The 18,293-nt window shown below is 44.5% G+C and overlaps 1 protein-coding gene across 2 annotated transcripts in view; it reads left to right on the plus strand.

Annotated features, from left to right (window-relative positions):
- The first annotated feature begins 220 nt into the window (after positions 1-220).
- Positions 221-18,293, plus strand: part of GCH1 (GTP cyclohydrolase 1) — a 40,201-nt gene continuing 22,128 nt past the window's right edge. For both annotated transcript variants that reach the window (XM_081106520.1, XM_081106521.1), the window contains exon 1: positions 221-684. In XM_081106520.1, the coding sequence (XP_080962646.1) occupies positions 345-684 (340 nt within the window). In that variant the 5' untranslated portion in view covers positions 221-344. The remainder of the gene's footprint in view (positions 685-18,293) is intronic.

Consider the following 18,293-nt stretch of genomic DNA (forward strand, 5'->3'; position numbering starts at 1 on the left):
CGCCCCAGCCCCCCGGCCGCACCGAGGCGCGCCCCTCGGAGCCCTCCGCACGCCGAGGGCTGCACAGACCCCTCCCGGACCCCGGGCCCAGGGCGCCGGGCCGGGGGCGGGGCGAGGGCCGTGACGCAAGGCGGCTCCCGCCAATGAGGACGCCCCGCGGCGCCGGCCGAGCCGCTAGCTAACCCATAAAAAGGAGCCCGGGGCTGCTCCCCTCGCATTGCCACCCGCGCGTCGCCTACCTGCGTCCGCTTCCTCCAGCCACAGCCCGTCGCCCGCGGCCTCCGGCGAAGTTTGGTGCAGCTCCTGAGCGTCCCGAGGTCTCCCGGAGCGGCAGCGGCGGGACCATGGAGAAGGGCCCGGTGCGAGCGCCGGCGAAGCCGCGGGACGCGGGGTGCAGCAATGGGTGCCTGGAGGGGGAGCCGCGGCGCGGGCCGCCCAGCCGACCCGCCGAGAAGTCGCCGCGTCCGGAGACCAAGAGCGCCCAGCCGACGGACGGCTGGAAGGGCGACCGGCCCCGCAGCGAGGAGGATAACGAGCTGAACCTCCCCAACCTGGCCGCCGCCTACTCGTCCATCCTGCGCTCGCTGGGCGAAGACCCGCAGCGGCAGGGGCTGCTCAAGACGCCCTGGAGGGCGGCCACGGCCATGCAGTTCTTCACCAAGGGCTACCAGGAGACCATCTCAGGTCGGTGAGCCCGCCGGGCGCTGGGGCGGGGGGTGCGGGGAGAGCGCGGCTCCGGGAAGTCCAGGGTTGCCTCACTCTTGGCAGCGGGAGCCCGGGGCTGTCACCGTCCGAACCCCGCCCTCGGCCCTGGCCCGGCTCCCCAAGGCCAGGGCCGTGCGTGGGACGCACCAGGGCGCCCTGGGGGGCAGCGGCCTCCCCACCTGCAGCGGCCCTCGAGGGTGCCCCCCGATCCCGCCACGCAGCCCTAGGTTGGCGAGACCCGAGTTGCCCGGGGCGGGATGCCGGAGGCGCGCTGGACCCCGGTGAGGACCGCTGGGCGCTGTGGAAGCGAGGGCTTCCTAGGTCGGCGGTCCTCGGAGGTCTCATTTTTGGTAGGTCTCGGGGGGAAGCCGTGACTTCGTGTGCGGGGGGAGGAGCGGAAGGGGGTTGTTCGGGGTGATCCTGCACCGCAAACTCGGGGACCTGCACTCTCACTGACTTGCCAGGCACCGGGTCTTCGGAAAGTTGTAATTCTCTTTGGTCCGCACCAAGTTAACTCTGGCTCAGGACTCTTCCAGAATTTGGTACAGTTCTGGGCACAGGCTGCCTGGAGTTTGAGGTGTGAGGTTTCTGGGGCTTGTTTGCTACTTAAACCTTCTCCCTCCATTTTCCTAGAAAGCAGTAAAGTGACTCTGGGAGTCAGGGATGTTTGCTGAACTCTGGGACACGGAGTTGAATCCTTCTGTCACCTGCTCCTAGCCTCCCCACACCTCCCTCCCTCCCTCCCTCCCTCCCCAGAAAGCCAGGTTGGCCCAGAGATGTCACTTAGGGTCAGCCTTTCACCCAGGACAAGAAAAAGCAGGGGGATGGCGGGAGGAGAGGGAGTGGGAAATGACTGAGGACTTTGCTGCCTATTTGCTGGGTGAGTGGTGTTGGTCTGAGAGAGGGGGAGGGAGGGAGAGAGAGAGAGAGAGAGAGAGAGAGAGAGAGAGAGAGAGAGAGGAGAGAGAAAGAGAGAGAGAGAGAGAGAGAGAGAGAGAGAGAGAGAGATAAAGCTTCTGACATACACCTGGGACTAAAGGGTATTCTGTAGTTCACATCTTTGGTGCCTCATGGTGACATTTATTTCTTTGGCCTAAGAAGCCTTCTGCCTTAACAACCTATCAGAGTAACAGTGCTGCTTTGCCACTGTTACTTCCCTGCTGGAGTATCTATCTGGCAGCTGCCTGAACAGATCCTGGGAAGAAGAAAGTTATTTTTGTCCAGTGTTCCACACCCCAAAGGAAGGGTGACAAATCAGAGTGAGAGGAGGGTGGGGCGCCAAAAGGAAATGATATTATATCCTAAAGCCAAGAAATGTGTCCAAGTTCACATTTTTACCCCTTTACAGTAAGAGTTTAGAGCTTCGAAAGTAAAACTTCAAAATGCAAAGACTGAAGAATAACCATTCCTTAATCATGAACATGCTACCCTTTGGTGAAATCCCCCGACAGAATGAAGAAACATCTTCATGGATGAGACTTGCTGAGGGCACTGCCTCCTGTGGGCACTGACAGCCCTCTTCTCCCTGCACTGGCCAGGCTTGGGGAATCTTGCCCCAACAGGATTCACAGGAGAGAGGGGATTCTGACCCCCAGACAGGTCCCAGAATTTACCTAAGGTGGCTCACAAGGTTTTCCTAAGAAATCATTAGCAGAAGTTTGTCTCATGAACCATAGGACTAATGATTCCAAAGGACACTTCATTCTACGTTAGAAAACTGCCCTAGTCAAATGTTACTTTATTATTTAAAAAGTCTATGGACCTAGAGACAGCAGATTAGGGGTTGCCAGGGCCTGGGGAGGAGGGCGGAAGGGGTTTGAGTTTTCGTTTGGGGTGTTAAAAGTTCTGGGACTAGAGAGTGGTGATGGTTGCACAGCATGCGAAAGTGGTGATGGATGCAATACCACTGAATTGTACACTTTAAGTGGTTAAAATGATGGATTGTATTTACCACATCTACCACAATGAAAAGTCCACAGACTATGTAAGAATTACTAATAGCCATTAACTGAATACTTTTTATGCTCTAAGTGCTTTTTGTTGGTAGTCTTGGTTGATGCTCAGTTTTGAGGTAGCACTGTTCTTTTACACCCCTGCCAGGGAAACTGAGGCAGAGAAGTTGGCAGCTTCATGTAGAGCTGGTGATTGAATCCAGGCAGCCTAAAGGCAGAACTCGTAGCCACTTTCTCATGTTGCCACTTAGAGATGTATCAGAGATGTTTATTATCTACTAAGTATTTCAAACTGTGAATTGTGACCTAATAGTTGTGTCACCAGCATTAAAAAAAAGGCGGGGGGTGGATTAGAATGGAGAAGATCAGTCTATCACACGTAGGAAGGGTAGATGTTTTGAGGAACTTTTGTGTAGATTTTATAGGTCTGACTTTTTCTGGTGTGTACTGGCCCCGGATGTAAAATGTATTTCTTATTGTGGATTGTGATCAAAAGTTTGAAAGACACTAGAGGGTCACACTTAAGGATTTATTATCAATTTCTTAGAGGTACATAGTTAAAAAGAAGATGGAGAGGAGATGAGGATGAGGATGATGCTGAGCTTAAAGAGATAAACCTGAAATGGTGGTGGTCGAAGACTTGCACCACCCTGGGTGGGAGAGAGAAGGAAGGATACTTAAGTCTGTAGAAAATATAGAAGAGAGTAACAGAGAACACAATCCTGCCCAATCCCTAATTTTAATTTCTTTAGAAGAGAGCGTATGCCAAATGACACACAGATTGTTTTGGATAGAAACAAAGTTCTTTTCTATGATTATAAACCAGATACTTTATATCTTAGTATATTAATTCTGATTAATAGTGTTGATGTAAGTGTTGTAAAATATAAAATAAGTTGTTACATTACATCCTCAAAATTACTATTTTTTTCAGTTCCTCCTGAGTGGATTGATGCTAACTTCTCGTGTTCTGGGGAATTTGTCATTTCTCTCTGCACTGCAGCTTTTCTTCAAAGGTGCCTGGTACACCTTCCCCTTACTTCCCAATGTGCCTTATCGTGGGTGTATTCAACTCTCCTGGTTACTGTTCAACACTGGCTGCAGCTTGTAGGCTGGGACGAAGGGAGGGCTGGAAGAGACACTGTCACCTCTCCCAAAAACTGGCTGTCCTTTGAATCTACCATCTTGACTTAGTACCAGCTCATCTTTTTTTTTTTTTTTTAGAATTTTAATGAGCTTATTTGAGTCAAACTGATGGCAATTGCTGGGAAGCAAAGTCTTCAGTGAACCTAAAAAATGCTCCAGAGGTTGACAGTTTTGCAGCTTATTTTATACATAAGAATCAAAGGAAGAGATGTAAAGAGGGTTACGTGAGCCCTAGCAGGTTTGGCTCAATGGATAGAGCGTCAGCCTGCAGACTGAAGGGTCCCAGGTTCAATTCTGGCCAAGGGCACATGCCTGGGTTGCAAGCTCGATCCCCAGTAGGGGGCGTGTAGGAGGCAGCTAATCAATGATTCTCTCTCATCATTGATGTTTCTCCCTCTCCCTTCCTTTCTAAAATCAATAAAATATATTTAAAAAGAGGGTTATGTGAAGTACAGAAATTTGATACTGCATTAAGTTATTGGAGTTATAGGGAAAGAAATAATCTACCATTGGTCATAGATTAAGGGGGTAGGAAAAATCAAAGTGAGGAAACCTCTGGGATTGGATAGAAAGTAAAATGGAGAGACATATACTTCTTTTACATTGGTGGGTACAATATAGAAAATAATTAACATGGACAGCACATAGAGATGGTATCCTGGGGTCAAGGTAACAATCAGGGATTCTCTGGTCTTATGCTCTCGAGCTGTGGGTGTGCCCTGAGGGGTCTGGAAAAGATTACGCTGACATTTCAAAGGTATATTATCTTAGATGCAAAAAGACAATAGAGGCTGACGATGACCCACTTTTAGTTAGGAATATTTATGTTCAGACCATCCTATGTGGTTGCTTTCAGTCTCTGAGTTGTAAGGTCCACTGTGCAGGCCTCCTTTGAGCCTGTCAGATTTAGTATGTGGCCCCCTTGTCATCCACACTTGTAGCTTTTGGTCATAAATCAGTCTGAAGGCTGCATGAGTGACCATCCTCTTAGTTGGATAATGTCCCATGGTGTTAGGAAGGCTCATTCCCAGAAAGTTTTACTGTTGTCATCTGTTTTGCTGAAATGGTGGACCTTTGGAGATGGGGCAAGACTGCAACTTTGGATGGAAGTCAAGGCCGAATTTTCCTCAAAAGGGAAAGGCAAGTAAATGTGAGGCAGTCATGGACCGACTCACCCTACTCTATGGCTGTTCCATCTCAGTTTAACCGACCTTTCACCTACTGATTTTAGTAGCCATTGGTGATTGTCGAGATTCAATACTGATTAGAAGTTACAAAATAATGACTTTTGGTTCTTTAATTATTTCTGAATTTATTAACTGGAGTTCTATAAGGAAGGTATATGGGAACTCTTGAGGCTTTCTTTGCAACTATTTGGTAAGTTTAAAAGTATTTTTTTTAACATATTTTATTGATTTTTTTACAGAGAGGAAGGGGGAGGGATAGAGAGTTAGAAACATCGATGAGAGAGAAACATTGATCAGTTGCCTCCTGCACACTCCCCACTGGGGATGTGCCCACAACCAAGGTACATGCCCTTGACTGAAATCGAACCTGGGACCCCTCAGTCCGCAGGCCGACGCTCTATCCACTGAGCCAAACCAGCTAGGGCAAGTTTAAAAGTATTTAAGATAAAACTTAAAATAGATAAGATTTTTAATTTATTTTAAAAAAATATATTTTTATTGATTTCAGAAAGGAAGGGAGAGGAAGAGAAAGATAGAAACATCAATGATGTGAGGGAATCATTGATTGGCTGCCTCCTGCACGTTGGACCAAAGCCCTGCAACCCAGGCATGTGCCCTTGACCGGAATCCGCAGGCCGATGGTCTATCCACTGAGCCAAACTGGCTAGGGCATATTTTTAATTTCTTTAATACTAATTCTATAGCAAAGATCTACCTAATTTAGACTCAATCTAGAAGCCATTAAAGAAAATTATTGTAACTTTCACTATATAAAAGCTACAAATTTTCACACATCGAATATCAACACAAATGAAGTCAAATGACAGATTGGGAAGTAATATTTCTATTCATATTGTAGACAACAGGATGATAACAAGAGATGCTATAAATTAGTGTGAAAGGCCAAAAACACCATTGAAAAATTGACAAGACAGGTAAACAGACAGTTCATAGGAAAGTAAATATGAATGACTGAAACACATGGAAAGATGCCTGGTCTCACCCTCAAAAAGACATGCACACAGGATCCCCTCACCCCAAAGCTTTTCCTTTTTTCGATTGTCAAAGGTCTAGAAATTTGATAATGCAGTAAGCTATTGGAGTTATAGGGAAACAAAGATTTCTGTTGAGAGTAACTATCCTTAGGGAGGTTAATTTGGTAACATCTATACTGATGTATATTTCCTACTGCTGAGTGAGTTTCCTTCCACGTCCCGCGTGGAGTAGGGTTTGGTATCTCAAAGAGGAGCCGCACAACAAATGAGAGAAAAAGACACGAGATAATTTTGCAATATTGGGGGACCAGGCGGGCAAGTCCAACTCAAGGAGAGAGACTTCTTCCGATGCTCTGGCGGCTCCAACCTTCTATTTGGTCTAGGGTAGCCCTAGGGTAAGGAGGTTTGTCTGGGGTAGCCCTAGGGTAAGGAGGTTTCAATGACACACAGACTAGGTCATAGCATGACCCTTAGGCAATTTACATGATTAAAGGTAGGGAGGTTGCTTCAGCTATTTACATAATTAACGGTAGGGAGGTTGCTTCAGCTACCATTATCTAGATTAACTGGGTGGTATCTAGATTAACTGGGTGGTATCTAGATTAACTGGGTGGTACACAGCCCTGACCTTTGCTAGGCTTCAAGGTTACTAACTTTTGGGGGTCTCTGTCTATACTCAGCTAGTGAAGACAATAAATAGACTCCGGCACCTACTTGAACATCCTGCCTCTGGGAATTTATCTTGTGTAGATACTTGCATACATGAAATGATCTATGCTCAAGGTTAGTTACTGCAGCCTTGAATGGAACCTAAATGTATAGTCTTGGAGTGACTAAATGATGCAGAGCTATACATATTTTGTAGGAAAGAGGTGGGGGAGGGGGAGAGGTGGACAAAAAATGTTTATATTGGCCTTAAGAACTGTTACATGTTACTAGGGATGCGAACTGGGCAGATGGCAGACAAGAACAGAAGCAAGACTTCACTGTATTTTCAGTTTTTGATTTTTGAAGTATATGCATGCATTTTCAAATAGATAAATTAAAAGTATTGTGACAAAGTTGCTTCAAATCTAGGAATAAAAGAAATACAATCTTCCTAATGATGAGTTAGCAAAAAAATCTGGTTACTGAAAACCTTTCCCCCCAAATTAGAGAAAAATAGATATGTATTTTTGCAAGGTTGATCTTCATTATAATCTTTATTGCACAGAGAAGGAGCCTGATTTGAATGTGGCCTTGTTACTTAACTATCTGTATAGTTACTAGCATATCTCTAAACTTAATTGTCCTCTTTCTCTTTTTGTAAAGTTGGTAATACCTGCTTTGCCTGGGATCTTATAAAGAATAAGAAGGTATATAAAAAAGGCACTGATGCTTAATATATTCCTTCCTTTATAGTGAGAAAGAACTGTGGGATTGGACTAATTGGAAAGTGTGTTAAGAATGTAGGACACGTTGGAGCCCTGAGCCACCAGGTAAAAAGCCCAGTTACTCTGAGGGTGCCACACTGTGAGGAAGCTCTACCACACGGAGAGGCCACATGTGTGTGTCCTGCCTACTTGCTGGAGCTGAGGTTCCACCCAACAGTTAGCATCAAGTACTAGACATGAGAGTAAAGGTTCCTCAAAGTGATTGCAGCCCACAGCTGACTGGTCACTCCAATGAGGCCCCAAACATTGTGGAGTACAGACCAGGCATATCCTCCATGCCCTGTCTGAATTCCTGACGTACAGAATCCAAGGACATAATAAAATAGTTGTATACCAATACATTCTGGGGTGTTTTGTTATGCACCAAAAGCACCTAGGCAGATTTTGAAATAAGGTGGTTGGAATTTGCCTGTGTGCAGAGGAAAAGGGGTGACTTAAACAGGCCAAGAGAGGGCATGATGGTTTAAGGCAAGAGATTTAAATTTGTGAATTATCAGAAGAAAGCTGACAGTGAGGTTAGGAGAATGCCTGAGCTCCTTAAACAAGTGGGAGGAGATAGGTGGCCTAAACTTCAGGAGTTGTCTGCATTCAGGTGGGAAGAAGAGAGAGAGAAGTGGCAGAGATAGTCCTAACAGGAGGTATTAGACTCAGGAGATTCAAGAGTGTAGGCACTGGGAAAAATGGTTTTCCCAATTATAGGAGCAAGGAACAAAAGGAAGAGGTCATGAGACATAGACTTGAGCCAGAAAGCCTGGCTTCAGATCCTGTTACTTACCAGCTATGCCTCAATTGCCTCATCTGTAAAATTGGGCTGTTAATAGTACTCATCCAGTGCAGCTGGTGTGGCTCAGTGGTTGGGCGTTGACCTATGAACCAGGAGATCACAGTTTGATTCCCAGTCAGGGCAGGTGCCCAGGTTTCGGGCTGGATCCCCTGTAGGGTGTGTGCGGGAGGCAGTTGATCAATGATTCTCATCTTTGATGTTTCTACCTGTCTCTCCCTCTCCCTTTCTCTCTGAAATCTATTAAAAAAATAGTACTCATACACTTTATAGGATTATTGTGAGGATTAAATTAGTTCATACACATGAAGTGCTAAGAGAAATGCACAGCATATATGAAGTGCTATCGACATTTGTACATGTTATCAGTGAGGAGTTTCAATAGCTTAATGTGCCCACAAATCAGATTGTAGGCCCTTAGCAAGTAATTTGACAAATTATAGGAAACAAAAATGTTTGAAGTACTTTTTCCTGATTGTCAGGATCAAGTGAGTTTCCCCTTGGTGTGCATCGAGGTGGTGACATGCTGGGTGCTGGTGAATGAAAGTCTTAGGTGTCAAAGGGAAGCGCATGGGGACCAAGCCCCTGGGAAGGCAGGCCAGGTTGTACATGTGTGACCTCATGTGGTCCTGCAGTCAACTTGGAGTTCATACGCACCTTAAAGAGGTGGAACTGAGGAGGCTCAGGTGAAGTCACTTGTGAGAGGTCACAGCGGGAATGCAAATGTGTGTGACTATAGCATTCGTGTTCCAAATGACATTGTGCCCCCTCAGGCTTTCATGCCTATGTTAGAATTTCATACGAAGACAAGACCATATTAATATGTGAGAATCGTAAGACACAGGAATTCTGCTTTTCTTCCTGAATGTTAGCAAAGAAAAGCCAAATAGGTTAAGTTTAGAGACATTTCTTCGTATCCCGATTTAAGGATATTTCACAAGGTTTTTGATCAGGGGAATTCATGAATGACTGCAAAAAATTTAACTAAATTACATTCAATTGTAAGGTAGAGTAATAACTAACAAACCTCTCCCACGCTTACTCTTTTGAAGGAGATGCTTGAAAACCAAAATTTTTTATATTTTGTCTAAGCACATTTAGTTATGTTGTGGTCATTTATAGTTTATAAATGCAAGTCTGTTTTAATGGTGTTACTGTTTGGAAACTTTTCAGCTCTGTTTTAAATATGTGTTTTTAGGGCTTGCACTTTTAAAAATTGCAGTTATAAATTCTGAATATTTCCTTTCATTTAAAGTAATTTTAGCCCAACTGGAGTCACGCAGTTGTTGAGCGTCCACCCAGGTGCCAGGAGGTCACAGTTTGATTCCTGGTCAGGGCTCATGCCCAGGTTGTCTGTTCCACTCCCAGGGGGGGTCGTGCAGGAGGCAGTTGATCAATGATTCTCTGTCATCATTGATGTTTCTATCTCTCTCTCCTCCCTTACTCTCTGAAATTAATAAAAATATATTCAAAAATAATTTTAAAAAATAAAGTAATTTTATCTGTAACTACAGTGATATATACATTTCAGAGATACACATTTATTTTAACTCCTTTTTGAACAATTAGGCAGAAATAATACAACATAACTATGTTCCATCTGGGCTAACATCTGAATTGTGATCCCTGCTATATATTTGCAACTGTGTCGAAGTGCATATAGTTGAATGTTGTATATTCTTTTTGTTTGTTTATTTGCTTTTTATTGTGGTAAATGCACATAAGAGAAAACTTACCATTTTAAGTGTGTGGTTTATTAGCATTAAGTATATTCACATTTTTGTGCAACCATCACCACTATCCATCTCCAGAATGGTTCATCATCCCAAACCGAAACTCATTAACCAACTAACTCCTTATTCCCCTTTCCTCTGAGCCCTTGGTAACCACTATTCTATTTTTTGTATTCATTTGACTGTCCTAGGTACTTCATATGAGTGAAAACATGCCATATTTGTCCTTCATGACTGGCTTATTTCACTTAGCGTAATGACTTCCAAGTTTATCATGAACATCATATTGAAGTTAGGAGAGACCTGTTTTGTCCTGGTTGAGGCAGTAACTCACCCTGTAGAATGTTGTATATTCTTACATTTACGTCTATTGTATTTTCATTTCCTTATTTTAAGAAATCCTTAGAACTGAAGATGTGCTGTGTGTTTATTTATCAAACAGCAGCTATATGAATGACCCTGTGCCAATTGTTAAAGGGGAAGCAAAACTTGTTGGCCAGGTCTTGGCCCCCAAGGAGCCCATGGTCTGTGCTAGCAGCGAATGGAAGTCTCTGGCAGAGAGACTTGAAACGACGGTTGACTATGGGGAAGGTAGTTTTTGAACTGAAGGCAGAAGGAAATTTTTTTAAAAACAGAAATAGTCCATGTTGACTTAGAGAAGATTCTGTCTAACTGTTCTGGAATAAAAAGAAGACACTAATATTCAGAGTTGTCTGTACCATGAAGTTAAAATCAATGGAGGTTGCTTCCCGAGTATCTTTAGACTGTCTTATCTTCTCTTGTTTTGACTCCTAATCTCCTCTCCCCTGAAGTACAGTAACTTCTCAGCTGTCTGCCTTGCCTCCTAGCTTATTCTGCTCCAATCCTTGGTGCCAGTGTGATTTTACTAAAATCGAATAGGTCTCTTCCTTCTGAAAACACTGGACTGATTTTTCCCTTGTCTTTCCTCACCATGGCTGTGAGGTTATATGATGTGCCAGCCTCTTGCCTGCATTTGTTTCCTAATCTTCCATCACCATCTCCTCACCAGGGCAGTTTAGTATTTTAGTTTAGTGCATAGTGTGTCTTGAAAAACCACTCTGCCTCATCCCCCACGCTGGAGACTGAAGCACAAGTCCTACACGAGGCTTGCTCTTCTGCAATATTTAGCCTTTATTATTTACTCTCTTCTTCTAATCTTTTCTATCTTTTTTAGTTTGGGTTGCTAACCTTGAGGGAATCCTCCCTTCCCCCCACAGTTTATCAACAGCTATTGCCTTTCTAGAGTTCTGTGAATAAGCAACCAGGGTTAGGTGAGGAAACTGGCCCTTGCTGAGTTCTGGGTTGAATATTTTGGAAGCACGTTGCCAAGAGTACATGGCTCTTGCTGTGAGGCATGATGTGCTTTCTGTACAGACATTTGTTTTTATTTGTTCTAAGTAGGAATCAGTGCCCCGTTCAACAGAGGCCATTGCCAAACGTTCCAAACAAGGCATTTCTCCCTAAAATAGCTTAAAACACAATGATACCTACTGTACAGTTTATGCCCTTGTGGGAAGATGTTCATGAGCAGTGCTGAAGGCCCTGAGTGCTGGAGTTCTGCTGAGAGGCCGTAAACTCAGCAGGACCTCGCTGAACTCCAGATTCAAGGTAGAGCTGCTATAGATCATACATCTCTAACTGACCACCCCTTCAAAATAAGAGTGCTCCTGTTAATGCACGGGTAACCATGGAGGTGCGCCACCCTGAATGCCCACCAGAAACAGTGTGCCTTTCAGGCACAAGGAGCAGTTAGCTGACAGCCTCCAGCTGTGAGTACCTTCAGGCTTTCCTCAGTGGAAGCCATGCTTATCGGTGCTGCGTTGTCTTTCACTTCAATGCCCATCTCTTTCTTTCTATTCCCCTTTCACCACAATGTGTGGAACTTCTTGAGGGTGGCGTCTAAAGACTCATCCTGGTATATTGGGAAGAGCAGCTAGTCTGGATGCGTCACAGCATCCTCACTAACTAGTTTATTTATGTCTCTAGACCAGTCACTTGAAGACTTTTATGCATCTGGTCTACAGGGAGCGGGGGTTGGACTAGGACAGTGATGGCGAACCTTTTGAGCTCGGCGTGTCAGCATTTTGAAAAACCCTGACTTAACTCTGGTACCGTGTCACATATAGAAATTTTTTGATATTTGCAACCATAGTAAAACAAAGGCTTATATTTTTGATATTTATTTTATATATTTAAATGCCATTTAACAGAAAAATCAACCAAAAAAATGAGTTCGCGTGTCACCTCTGACACGGGTGTCATAGGTTCGCCATCACTGGACCAGGAGTTGAATTGTCATGCTGAGATCTCTGTAGTATGGGTTTGCTGGCCACTATTGTCTCATTGCTCACACTGTAGACTTTGAGCAGCTGACAGGTGAGGTCCTAGCAAGGACTTCAGACTTTTTTCCTTGTTACAAGCGCTGCTTTCCTTTGAAACATTCAAGCCACTCAAATAGTTTCTATGGTAACAAGCGTCTTGTTTTTCTTATGAGGCAGATTTTTGAAAAGGTTCTTCATTTGTATGCCCTCTCGGGTCTGTGGTCTTCTAACCTGTAGCCCTTTTGATTAGACAAAGCCTTTATTTAAAGACTTTCCCTCAGGAATATTGTAGACACATCGACCAGAAGAACAAGCAGTTGCTTGTCCTACTAGCATGTAAGGTTTAATTTTTATTTATTTATTTATTTATTTATTTTAGCATGTAAGGTTTTAATGTATTAATAAGGCCTCATATCAACTGAAAGAGGAATTGTTGGATTAGTTGGTAGAACAGTCATACCAAGAAAATGAATATTCTTTGTTAGGAAATGACATTTAATTTCACGGTTACTTTTTATTATGTAAAGTTCTCAAACACAAAAATAGAGAAAATTGAATAATGGACAGCTATATACCTACTACTTAGATTCAAAATTAACATTTTGTCATATTGGCATGTTCTATTCTTTTACTGAGAGCAAATCAGAAACATGTATTTAGAGGTAAAATGTCACCCAAAAAGTGTTGGGTTTTTTTCTTAACCACTTACACTATGATTAGTAAAATTAACTATTAATTCCTTCAAATCATTTCATACCTAATCTATATTCAGACTTCCCCGTTGTCCCATATGTCTTTTAGTTATGATTTGTTCAAACCAGGACCCATTTGAGACCCATACATTTGCATCTGATTGTTAGGTTTAATCTAGAAGAGTTCCTTCGATCTTCCCCTCCTCCCTCCCTACATGACACCGATTGTCGGTTGTGCTTTAAGATGATCCACCTGTGGGATTTGTCTGATTGGTTTTCTTCTTGTTCCCATTTAACTTGTTTCTCTCTTCCTCATATTCCTGGAAACTGGAAATTAGGTCTAAAGACTTAATTAAATTCAGGGGAAACATTTTTAGCAGGAATGCTGTTTTCTTCATGCAGTATCACAACCAGGAGAAAGAAAATGTTTGAATGTGAAGATTAAAAGACTCTAGTTGGTTTGAGAAATGATTTTTGACCGGTTTCCTCGGATGAGCTTCGAAAGAGAAGTCCTTTTAAAAACACACACAGCCCTTTTATTAGTTTAAAGATTTAATGGGGTTCCTTTTTCCCTTGAAACTGTTCCAGTTTTTAAAAAGTAAAGGTCAAAGTAGCATTACATGACTGAAGTTGTCCTCTTAGAAACCCAATACATGGTTGATAAAACAGTATTTTGTGAGTGATGTTCAGCAACTCTGGGCTCTAGCAGCCGCTGGTATCAGGCTGCTCTTTCTATCTGCTCTCCTGGGCCCCCTCTTCTCTTAACCCCCATGTTGATAACTCATTTTACTTTGTTTTAACAAATCAGGTTTCCTCTCTCCATTTCCTTTGCTGTTATTGACTTTAGACCTTATTACCTCATGGCGGACCTTGACCTGACATAACTCCAGGTTTCCTCCCTCTGAGCCCTCCCCTTCAGTCCACGCTTCTGGTAGGTCAGGTTCAGACTTCTGGCGGCGGCTGTGATTGAGGCTCTGATCTGGAAGTCAGAGGACAGGGGTCAAAATCCAGCTCTTGCACTAACTAGTTGGCTCTTCCTCAGCAGAACTTAATGTTTCCAAACAGAGCATCACCCATGAAATGGGAACAATAGCTGTTTTAGCTAACGCAGAGTGTGGCAGGGCTTGAGAGAGGTCATGAGCTAAAGGTAACATTTAATTTGAAAAATGCTCTGAAATAGAAGGGAATCTAGTTTCTGCCTGATGTTGTGTCCCACTGCTGTATTTTATCTTATGTGGTGCCTCCTTCCTCTCCTCCTATTCATCCTTGAGGCCTGCGTCAAATCTTTATCTTCAATGTAACCACATTGTTTCTTCCAGCCCATTCTTTTTCCTTTATATAAACGATTGCTGCAAAATAAAACATAAAAAAACCCAAACACTTGCTGCCACCAGGCCTCTGGTCTATACTTATGCCATTGCTTAGTGTGTGGCCCTGCTCCCCACCTTGGTTATTCACAATTACTAGCATAGAAACAGTTGCAAAGAAGGGGCCACAACTTCTTAGGTGAGGCCCTCCCTTCACTTTTCACGGTTCCTTTCTGCTGCCCGCTCTAGGTAAAGCTGGCTGCAGCTTCTTCCTCATGTCTTCCCTCTTGTCACCCCTTCCCCCCAACCTGTCTCTGCTCTAGGCCTTCTTTTTTCAGCTGGTGGGCAGACATCACAGTATTCCACAGGAATTGTCACCCTCTGACGTGGTGACTGTAGTGAGGGTTTACGGTGAGGTATTATATTGCCCACTGTTTGGCCTTGCTAAACAGCCAATCAGGGCCAGTAGGGGTCCATTTTCAACCCTCATTCTCTCTCACTCCTCAAGAACCTATGCTCTCCGGCTGACTGGTCATCAGAATCGCTTGTGGTGTTTGTTTGTTTTTTTAACAGCCATAGTCCAGGGTTCACCCCCACACCTAGAGAATTTCTCAGGGTGGCTCTGGAAGCTGTATTTTCCAAAGCTCTGTGATTAGCCATATTTGGGAGCCACCGTTCTAAAAGATGATCTCTTCTCCCTTAATCATTGTCACTAATGATGGTAGCTTGCACACCCTGTTGGTACTTATTCATCAGGTAGCATTACAGATGGTTCCATAACATTAATCTCTGTGAAGTCTCATGGCATATGTGAATGTGAGCTGATAAGGGCTAAGCCCACTAAAGGCTTTTGAAGCAAATGCATAGGTATCAGATTGGTGTGTCTTTCTTTAGAACTGCTGTGAACCAGACCTTGTTACCACCATCTGTTTATAAATTTCGTTTTCAGCTTAACAGCTGGATTGTGAAAGATATATGGAATTATCCAACTAAAAAACTAAATTTGGCAAGTATACATCTTCCTTTTTTTTTTTTTTTAACTCTGGATAACTTTGAAAATTAATAATGTGCATGATTGGCAGCCTTCAGTTTTATCAGTGAACAAATCTGAATAGTTTAGAACAGGTGCTTTTCCCTACCTTAGTTCAGAAAGCCGCTAACCATTACTATGCACATCTCAAAGGCTGACCAGTGGGTAACTGTTGATACTTGGTATTGATTTCTAACACCTTGAGTTCTGCAAGCCAGGAACCTGGGAGTTCTGTTAAACCCCTTTCCAAACCATCCAGTTACCTTGAGAACCTCCTAGCCCAGGTCATAGTCTGCACAAAGGTCGAATGAGGACTCGGGTCTCTGAACTCTCTTAATTTATTGCTATACTTTACCGTTCTACTTGCACCGTTGTGCTTGTGGTTCCCTAAGAGCCAGTTAAGTAATTGTGTCTGGGGAGAGAGGTTATAAGTGCTTTCCTTTTTTCACTTCGGTATTTCATTATCTTATAAACGACAAAGAACATTACTACTATAGTCAGGAAAAAAGTCTTATTTAATAAATATAACTTCATATGCAAAAACTTGCCCCTCACCAATAGATGTCATGTTGATGATGAGACCAGCTGAGAAGATGGGAGTAGCTCACCAGTCTTATACATACATATCACTACTATTTTGAAGACACTTGGCACATTTATTTCAATAGTCTGAGATACATATTTTTTTCAGCTTTATTGAGATACTAGGGGCCCGGTGCACGAAATTCGTGCACTGGGTGGGGGTAGGGGGGGAGTGTCTCTCAGCCCAGCCTGCCCCCTCTCACATACTGGGAGCCCTCAGGCATTGACCCCCATCACCCTCCAATCGCAGGATCGGCCCCTTGCCCAGGCCTGACGCCTCTGACAGAGGCATCAGGCCTGGGCAGGGGACCCTCATTCCCCCCCATCACTGGTTCTGCCCCCAGCCCAGGCCTGATGCCTCTGGCCCAGGCATCAGGCCTGGGCAGGGGACCCCCAGACCCCTCCGATTGCTGGCTCTGCCCCTTGCCCAGGCCTGATGCCTCGGCCAGAGGCGTAGACCCCCATCACCCTCTTATCACCTGATCGGCCCCTTGCCCAGGCCTGATGCCTCGGCCAGAGGAGTTGACCCTCATCACCCTCCGATCACCAATCACCGGATCGGCCCCTTGACCAGGCCTGAGGCCTCCGGCAGAGGTGTCAGGCCTGGGCAGGGGACCCCCAGCTCCCCACGGTTGCAGGCTCTGCCCCTGCCCAGGCCTAACGCCTCTGGCCTAGGCCTCCGGCCCAGGCAGCGGGGACCTGCAGTGGCAGCGGGGGGCGCCGTGATCGTGGGCTCCGCTTTAGGCCCAGGCAAGGGACCCCTAGCTCCTGGGACTGCCAGCTTCGACCGTGCCCAGCTCCCATCGCTGGCTCCACCCCTACTTCCTGCTATCACTGGCCAGGGCGGCAAAGGCGCCTGATTCTCTGATCATGGCTGGGCCCCAGGGCCGCCTTTTCCCTGCCCCCCAGCTCTTAGCTCCCCCCTGGGTTTCCGATCACTGTCAGTGGCAGGGGGCTTCTTCCTGCTTTCCCTTTTGCCTCCCTGCATTGTGCCTACATATGCAAATTAACCGCCATCTTGTTGGCAGTTAACTGCCAATCTTAGTTGGGAGTTAATTTGCATATAGCCCTGATTAGCCAATGAAAAGGGTATCGTCGTACGCCAATTACCATTTTTCTCTTTTATTAGTGTAGATAATGGACATGCAGCCTTGTTTATGTTTAAGGTGTATGATGTCTTGATTTGATACACTTACATATTGCAAAATGATTACCACCATAGCATTAGCTAACACCTCCATCACATTACATACTTATTTCTTTTTTGTGGTGAAGACATTTCAGATCTACTCTCTTTGCAACTTTCAGGTATGTAATACAGTATTGTTAACTATAATAAAAAAGCAGTGCATTAAATTCCCAGAAGTTATTCATCTTCTAACTTGAAGTTTGTATTCTCTGACCACCTTCTCCCCATCGCCCCCACCCTCCCAGCCCCTTGTAACCACCACTCTACTCTGTTTCTATGAGTTTGGCTTTTTTAGATTCTACATGTAAGTGATATCATACAGTCTTTCTTTGGCTTCTTTCACTTCCAGGTTCATCCATGTTGTCTTACCTACATTTTAATGATTTAAAAGCAACCTGGGGATTTATCTGCCAAGGATGACAGGAATGAAAGTTTCCAAAATAACCAAACGTTTACCTTCCCTGCCACGCAGTGGACCTTTCCCGCTGACAAACGTGCAGTTTATGAAGTTCATGGAGTTGGTCAAAGCTGTGCCGGAGGCCGTCCGCGCCGGCGGGTGGTGGTCTGAACTCATCTTCGTTTCTGCCTTACGTTAGTCGGAATGTTTGGGTTCGTGCTTATTTTGGCCAAGTTTTAGCAATGTGAGCTTTGTCTTAAACGCAAAAGGCTGCGAGTGTTGGAAGTGGTGACAAGAGGTAAACCCTCATGATGGGAATGAAAGCAGAGAGAGTGATTTTCTTCTCTCTTTAATTTGTTTGAACACTGCAGTTGCTCTTCCTCGTAGGACACATTTTTCTAAAAGGGAGGTAGGAAGCAGAAAATGTTAACGCCATGGCAGGGCAGAAGCCTTTGCTTTACTTGCAGACTGTCCGTTAGGGAGGCGTCTGCAGGAGTTTGCATGAAAAGGCCGTGTCTTTCCTGTGACATCTTCCTCCAGCCCCAGGCCTTCTGTGCAAAGGTAATCCAGGTTTCTTGCTTTTTTTCCCCTCAGAAAAAAACCCTCCAAAACACCAACTTGAGTATGAACACTTCAATTAAAGCTTTTCTTATTAATGAAATGTCTCAAATATGCAAGCAAAAGTATAAAGCACTAGTTTAATCAACATTCATTTAGTTTTGGCAAATATTAATAATTGCTTTTAAAAATACAGATCCTGTTACCCTCCCTCTGCATAGTTAACCACTATCTTGAAATTGGTCTCTAGCTCTCATGCCTATT

This window comes from Myotis nattereri (genome assembly GCF_964212035.1).
Source record: "Myotis nattereri genome assembly, chromosome: 1".
In the NCBI taxonomy this organism is placed as follows: Eukaryota; Metazoa; Chordata; class Mammalia; order Chiroptera; family Vespertilionidae; genus Myotis; species Myotis nattereri.